A 7,399-nucleotide genomic window follows, 5' to 3' on the forward strand; every position below is an offset into this window, starting at 1 on the left:
TTTTCAACACTGATTGCATCATCAATCGATAGCTGGGGAAATTTTGTAGCGAGAAAAACGTCACATGGGAAATTATGTGTATCGACGTTACTCGCACCCTTAGAACTATTACTCGCACCCTTAGCACTATTACTCGCACCCTTAGCACTATTACTCGCACCCTTAGGACGTACCTAAATAGGGGCGGGTTTAGTCAGAACAAAGAATAGGGGGATGATATAAAGAGCGAATTACCCGGCCGTTTAAAGTAAAAATTCCCAGTGAATTAAGTGTACTAGGTACCAAATTGGAATTTGAGTTGTTATGGATATATTATAAGTTTGCGATTCACTTTCACATAACTTAACTAATTTAGCATAACGCCTATTTTATTTAAATTTTTGATTAAAAAAAGTTTACTTGGCAACTCTGTTTTGGATATTCGATAGTTTTAGAAATATCGATATGTTGATATATCGATACGATATCGCGACTCAACCCTAATTTCATTTCCTTTTTGATTCGTTGTTGGGAAATAAAGGTGCGTTAAATTTTGTCGGGCATAAAAATAAATGAAAAAAAATGAAATTCTAGTTGACTTATGATGGCAAATAACCAGCAAAGACGGCTGGCGAGGTTTAAGCCATAAAAAACAGTTAAAAATGTTTAGATATTGCCTGAGAAACACTTAAAAACTTTGCCCCGGCCACGTGGGGCGCTTGCTTGGTTAGATTTGTATACTAATGTGTGTCCATATGTTTGTACGTTTTTTATCTATAGCCAATCTTATACCGCCAAGATGGGTAAGGGTAACAATATGATTCCAAACCAGCACTACCACAAATGGTGGCAGCGCCATGTGAAGACCTGGTTCAACCAGCCGGCCCGTAAACTGCGCCGCCATCAGACCCGCGTCACCAAGGCTAAGGCTGTGTTCCCCCGCCCAGCCAGCGGTCCCCTGCGCCCAGTGGTTCGTTGCCCCACCATTCGTTATCACACCAAATTGCGTGCCGGCCGTGGTTTCACTGTTGAGGAGCTGAAGGTTAGAGAATTCCATCTCTGCTTAAAGGAAACAAAATAATTAATCTATTTTGTTGTTTTCCTTTTCCACAGGGTGCTGGTATCAGCTATGGCTTCGCCAAGACTATTGGCATCTCTGTCGATCGTCGTCGCAAGAACAAGTCGCTCGAGTCGCGTCAACGCAACATTCAGCGCCTTAAGGAATACAGAAGCAAATTGATTCTGTTCCCCATCAACGAAAAGAAGGTCCGCAAGGGTGAATCTTCTGTTGAAGAATGCAAATTGGCCACCCAGTTCAAGGGACCAGTTATGCCCATTAAGAACGAAACACCTGTTGTTGAGTTCCGTGAAGTCACTCAGGATGAGAAGAAGTTCAAGGCATTCGCTACTCTGCGCAAGGTATGTCCACATAAAATTTCAGTTTATTGAAAGCGATTCTAATTCTGTTTATCGTCTTATTTACCAGGCTCGTACTGATGCTCGTCTGGTTGGCATTCGTGCTAAGAAGGCCAAGGAAGCTGCTGAGAGCGAGGAGGGAGCCAAGGCTGATGCCAAGAAGGCCAAGAAGTAAACAGCTCCATCTCCATCAAGACCTGATAATTCTGTCTACAATAACAACATCAACAACCAGAATAAAGTTTTAGTTTTTTCATAGACATGGAAGATCATTATTGTTCCCAATCATTTCCTGGTCATAATCAACCACAATGGCTTTTTTGGTGGTATTCATAATTGATTTAATATAGTGAATCGTTATCAGAACTGATTGGATGTGACATCAGAATGTGTAATGTTTCAAGTTTTTACAACATAATTTATTCAAATGCCAAAATGATAGTGACAAAATGTGTTGTTAATTTATTTTGAATATTTGTGTTAACTGTTTTAATCTTTGGTTCTTGCAAACATTTAAAGAATTCTCATTTCTCTGAGTGAATACTTTTAGTTGGCTATGTGCTTAGAACACATTGGCAATAGAATTCTCAAACAAAAGCACATGATCATAACACGTTGTTCAATTAATATTTCATCAAAATTGAAGTAGGATGACTTGAATTATATATTATATATTCGCCTTAATAATCTTTGAATCTTGTTAGATATATAGAACATACTAGTCATTTAGCCCATGCAGAAAATCAGTGTGTCGGACGTAAAAATGAAGATTAAACTCAGTTGCGTTGGCTTAAAGATATATATAAAATATTTGCCGTAAATCTGTTGTGACAGAAAGATAAAAAGAGACATGGACGGATCTAAAAAATATTCTTAGGTTATCTGATCCATAAATGTCGACTCATGTGCATTAAGTTTTAGTATAGGAATTTATCAATATTCCCCCACAAGCGAAAGCCAATTTATAAAGGATGTTCAGGATTTTTATTTTTTTTTTATAATTGAAAATGTTTTTGCCTGGTGAGTGAAACAATGGTAAGTAAATAATAATAATAGTAAATACATGTTTTGGAATTTTTTTGTTAAAAATAATTGAAACCAGATAATGGTTACATTTTACACAAATGTAACAATTTTTTTGTATTTCCGTATCTAATCTAGTTGGGACAAATAAACCAGACTAGTTTCTTATTTATCATATCAAATATTTCGCTACCTAGATTTTTCTATTGAGAGAAAAATTGAAAGAATAGAGCATTCAAAAATCCACAAAATGTTTTTTGTATCTTTCAAACTATGGATCTGTGTGTGTCCTTGTGGAAACATCATAATTTACCAAATTTACTTAAATTAAACCAGCAAAAATACTGAGCCTACAAGATTGCTCAACAATTTCCCATCAATGAATGGAAACTCAGTTAAATACAGATTTTATAAACTTTTTGCCAATGTGGGCTAAACAAATTCTCTCTTCTCCTCTAGGATATCGGGTTATTTCAGGCTAGAATGACAGCTGTGCATTGTATTTGCTATTTATTATGATATCCTTTTGTATCTAGCACACGGATGTCAATACAAAGATTTCTGTTTGTATCCTTACACGAAGGTTACATCATTTCAACTTGTATTGTGTGTGTGTGTGTGTCTGAGTGTGTGTGGGTGTTTTGTTTCGGGTTTTCTATTTTATACAGCTGGAGCTGGCAATGGTTGACATTTTGGGCAATGTCATCGTCTTTTGGTTTTTAACAATTTCGCAGTGACAATGGAAAGGACATAAAAGAAGAAACTGACAACAGGAAGATTAATTTATTATTCTTATAACGTGTTTAAAACTTCTGTTGGTAGTCAAGATAAATTCGCTATTCGAATAAAGAATATTTTCAGTATTTTGCGATTTAATTAAAATAATAATCTCAAATTACATTTTTAAATGAAGCGAATTTAAAAGGACAAATACACATTTTTGATTCAAAACTATTTCCACTAGTTATTGATTTCACGTTAAATGTCTTCAACTATATTTTCATCGTTAGATAATGCAGCTCGTCGTAATAAAACTTTAAACTAGTAGTTTTCTGTAACCTAATGCAATACCTGCATAAAATCAACATTTGTCAATTATTTTATGTCAATTCAATAAAGTCATCACATATTACAAATTCCATTTAGTTACTTAAACTCAGTTTAGTGAGGCCACAAGAAGACTTAACCCAATTAACAATGGGAAATTCATAAAGAATTTACATATGTTTTTTATCGATAGGACAGTAGCTTAAGCCTTAGATCCTTCAAATGTAAATCACAAAATAAGTAGAGACTACAGGCAGGGGTCGGAGCAGGGGAAAGTCCTGCCGCTGCTGCTGCTGTCTGCATATTTGCCTGCAAGGCAAGGGCACGAAGGACTAATCCAATTGCTGTACGGATCATTAAGCACTGATTGCGTTTATGGCGCAGACGACTGAGACGCATGTAAATGCATATACAAATGCAGATGAAGAGCCATCGATTTGCATCGTTTCCATCAGCCTAACCATATGCAGATTAAACCACCGACTCGGGAATGGCTTTGGGCTTGTTGTTGGCTACTGGATGGCTTCTCACTTCCCCCGCACCCCTCATCAATTATGTTTTGATAGCACTTGGATTTTATAGCAAACTGATTTTATTTTAAAAAGAGTACAAAAAATTTAAATGGAATTTAAGGTGTAAGTGTAGAAATAATATTCACCCGCATGACCTAACTCTCACTTTATGTGTGCAGGGCTGGAATAAGAGGTGAAACGCCCTTTGTACAACAAAATATCATTAATATTCGCTTTGAAGTCATCAACCAAAAATATGTACATATAAGCAAATTAAGAGAGCTAAATTGATTCCGACATACGAAAAGACCCATTTAAATAATAATATAGAAAATGATATATAAATATTTAAAATATAGTACATATATAGTAGTAGCTAATCATTAGATTAGAGGTCTAAGCTCAATTCCCTTTTTCAAATGTTTTACAAATGTCGTACAATACCGCTCAACTAACTAGGTTCACTTATTCTTCGAATCGTTACATTTATTTAAGAAGTTTCTTAAATAAAGAAAGAAAGTAAGCTGATTTAATATTGAGAATAGCCCTGGACTTACTAGAAGCAGTCGGGATAAGGGTTAGGGTTCTCTACACTCAAAAATTTTTCCATATTCCATATTTCTTAATTCTAGATTTCTAAATAAAACATTTTTTGTTATGATTTTTCTTTTTTGTAATTAACTACAATTCTACAAGATAACCTTTTATTATTTCTTTTTTTTTATCAATTTAAAACAGCATCGTTTGTTAACTCTGTTTGATTGCTAATCCGCTCCTGTATATCTATTCACCTCTATTCAAATGAACCGCAAAGTAATAGAAAAAAATCTGCATTTGATTTGCTGAAGGCGCACATGTTACCAAAAAAAGTGATATAGAATAGAAAAAAGAAAAGTGGAAAAACTTTCGGCAGCAACTGCCACCAAAATCCAACCAAAAAAAAAGGTGACACACACAAAAATAGAAAAACAATTGCCAATTACGAGGCACAACCAAGCCGACGCCTCGGTGGTTACTTGTTTACCACGGCAACCTCCCCTCCGGACAAGAACAGACGGACTCTCTTTGGGAATCACCACCCCGAAAGCAATAAAACAAAAAACCAAAGGGACCACAGGAAAAACTATGTGGAAAATCACTTTTGCACTCATAAATTTCAATAATAAAAATTTGAATGCATTTGACACGAAACAAGCGACAGACGAAGAAAACAAGGTTAAATGAAATAAAAATCAGTGAAATGCATAAACAAGGTTGAAGGTGCGGGCTGGTTGGGTGGGTTAAGCACCACCAGCAGCAACTCATCCGCATTCGGATCCGCATCCGCAGCATCCAGGCCAGATAATTGAATTGGGTTGTTCCAGTTGTTTGAGGAGAAGATGCGCCTCAACCCTTTTGTTTTGTTTTTTTGCTGTTCTTGCTAAAGTTTTGCCTTTGCATATGTTAAAGTTGGGCATAAATCTTGGTTACAATTGTTGATTTCACTTTTTTGTATATTCATCAGCGTCAATTGTGGTCAGATGTTTGCATTTAAGACTGACTACAGAATGGAGTGGGGGGATAGGGTTAGGATAGGGCAATCTCCAGCAAATGAGTTGCTACTCAGGTCAATTGGAAACCGAGAGGTTAAATCTGATTGACCCTTTTGTTTGACCCCTTTGCTGACCTTATACGTTTTCCCATTTGCCGATTTCAATACACACATTTTGTGTTAATAAAAAATATATATTTCACGTGATCTTATATTATTGAAATGTTATTCATTCATTTTTATCAATTTTTGGTTCAATTAAAAACCCTTTTGAATAAGAAAGAATGTAAGGTTAAATTTCCTTTTCAAAATAAATCAACTTTTCAATTAAAAGTTTCAACATGAGAATATTTAGGTCAACTAAAGTATATTCGATTTAGCTGGACATCAAATTCTGAAACCATTTGAATTGTTTCTTTTACACTGACTAAGCAGACGAACTCATAATATTTCTTTAAAAATTTGTTTTATGATAAGCCTACTTTAAATATACTTTAAAACATTAATGCATTTTCGTATGCTAAAGATAAAGCGACTAATCTTTCATCTTATGGCTGCCACCACATAAATTTCACAATGACTAATCGGAGGTAAAAAATGCAAAAAAAAAGAGAATTTTCGTTCCATTATTATGCCCTGGCAGGCAAATAAAAAAGGTAACCCTCATGATCTACTACCCCACATTCGGCAAACAATGAAAATGCTTATTATTTTTCCATAAAAAATTACCCAAAAAAGGAAAAGAAAAAAACAGCAAACAAATTAATCAAATATGCAAATAAGCAGAAGGCGAGACAGGCGAGACACTTATGCACCTAGGCCGAAAAGGGAGAGTACCTCGCAGCAATTGGGCAATATTTTCACGCATCATCTATCAAATATTGGCAAACCATAAAAAGCGCATGAAAATGCTAATGAAAGGACCCTCTTCAGAAGGACCAAACACCTCGCAGAGAGCTGGATATGAATATGCCCGCTGTTTCGATTATGAGATCAATAGAGGAACGACTGATGTCTAACGAAAACAAATCGTAAAAAACGCAAATTGAACAAATGGGCGTGAAATATCAAAATCGAATTATAATAAACACAATGGAGATGAAGGGAATTCATTAGGTTTGGTTTTTATTTCTTCTTTTTCGGGCATATGCAAAAATATAATTGTGCGAAAAATATGCAAATGAGATGACAACGAGAGAGGGCACACTTCCCTTCAAGTGGGGGGAAGGGGGAGGAAGAGTTTTTTCACTTCATGATATGGAAGAGTTGAATGTCCTTTTAGATGAATGACGTGACAATTGAAAACGGGAACAACTTGTGCACTATATTCGGGCATTATGGTGACACGAATAGCCAATGGCAATGCCACGCCCATTTTCAAAATCAATTTGCATATGTGCATGAGCTTAAATGGGCGTATTGTTATTTGCAATAACAATGCAATGCAAAAAGGACCTCCTCCCCCGTCAAAAAGGTTGTGCCCCCAGGATCAGCAAAATTTTCGAGGGCATTGTGCCAGAAAATTACAAAATTTTGCATGTCAATGCAATAATCTAAGTCTGAGGTTATCCTACACTCTCGAATCTTGTGTTAATTAATGTCACTATATATAGTTAGAAGGCTGTTTAGTCAGAAATAGGAATGAGTTGGCCAGCTGCACTTGAATTAATTGCATTTCCAATGCTTTGTCATGATTTTGCGGGTTTTATTGCATCCAGGATTGAGTTTTAATCTTTGTCGGGCCAAAAATCCATTATTTAAGATTAAGTTTAGGGATAACCTTTACTCCCATTGATGTGTAGGTGATTTAAACTAATTTAGTTGTCTCAGATATGGAAAATATTTGGAAAGTGTTTAAAAAGGGAGCCTGCACGAGTCTGCAAAGTAGTTT

At 35.7% G+C, this 7,399-nt stretch overlaps 1 protein-coding gene across 1 annotated transcript; it reads left to right on the top strand.

Moving 5' to 3' along the window:
- The first annotated feature begins 463 nt into the window (after window positions 1–463).
- On the top strand, window positions 464–1,662 carry LOC6642705 (60S ribosomal protein L13). The gene is made up of 4 exons (XM_002065652.4): window positions 464–520; window positions 760–1,021; window positions 1,093–1,398; window positions 1,466–1,662. The coding sequence occupies exons 2-4, from the start codon at window positions 779–781 to the stop codon at window positions 1,568–1,570; spliced, it is 654 nt and encodes a 217-aa protein (XP_002065688.1). The 5' UTR covers window positions 464–520; window positions 760–778; the 3' UTR covers window positions 1,571–1,662.
- Window positions 1,663–7,399: the final 5,737 nt, after the last annotated feature.

This window comes from Drosophila willistoni (assembly GCF_018902025.1).
Source record: "Drosophila willistoni isolate 14030-0811.24 chromosome 2R unlocalized genomic scaffold, UCI_dwil_1.1 Seg167, whole genome shotgun sequence".
NCBI lineage: Eukaryota > Metazoa > Arthropoda > Insecta > Diptera > Drosophilidae > Drosophila > Drosophila willistoni.

What these genes read in the sequence shown, in the direction of transcription:
- LOC6642705 (XM_002065652.4), top strand. Translation starts at nt 779, where the DNA reads ATGGGTAAGGGTAACAATATGATTCCAAACCAGCACTACCACAAATGG. An exon ending in TCACTGTTGAGGAGCTGAAG is followed by an intron (nt 1,022 to 1,092) that starts GTTAGAGAATTC and finishes CCTTTTCCACAG; the next exon opens with GGTGCTGGTATCAGCTATGG. An exon ending in CATTCGCTACTCTGCGCAAG is followed by an intron (nt 1,399 to 1,465) that starts GTATGTCCACAT and finishes CTTATTTACCAG; the next exon opens with GCTCGTACTGATGCTCGTCT.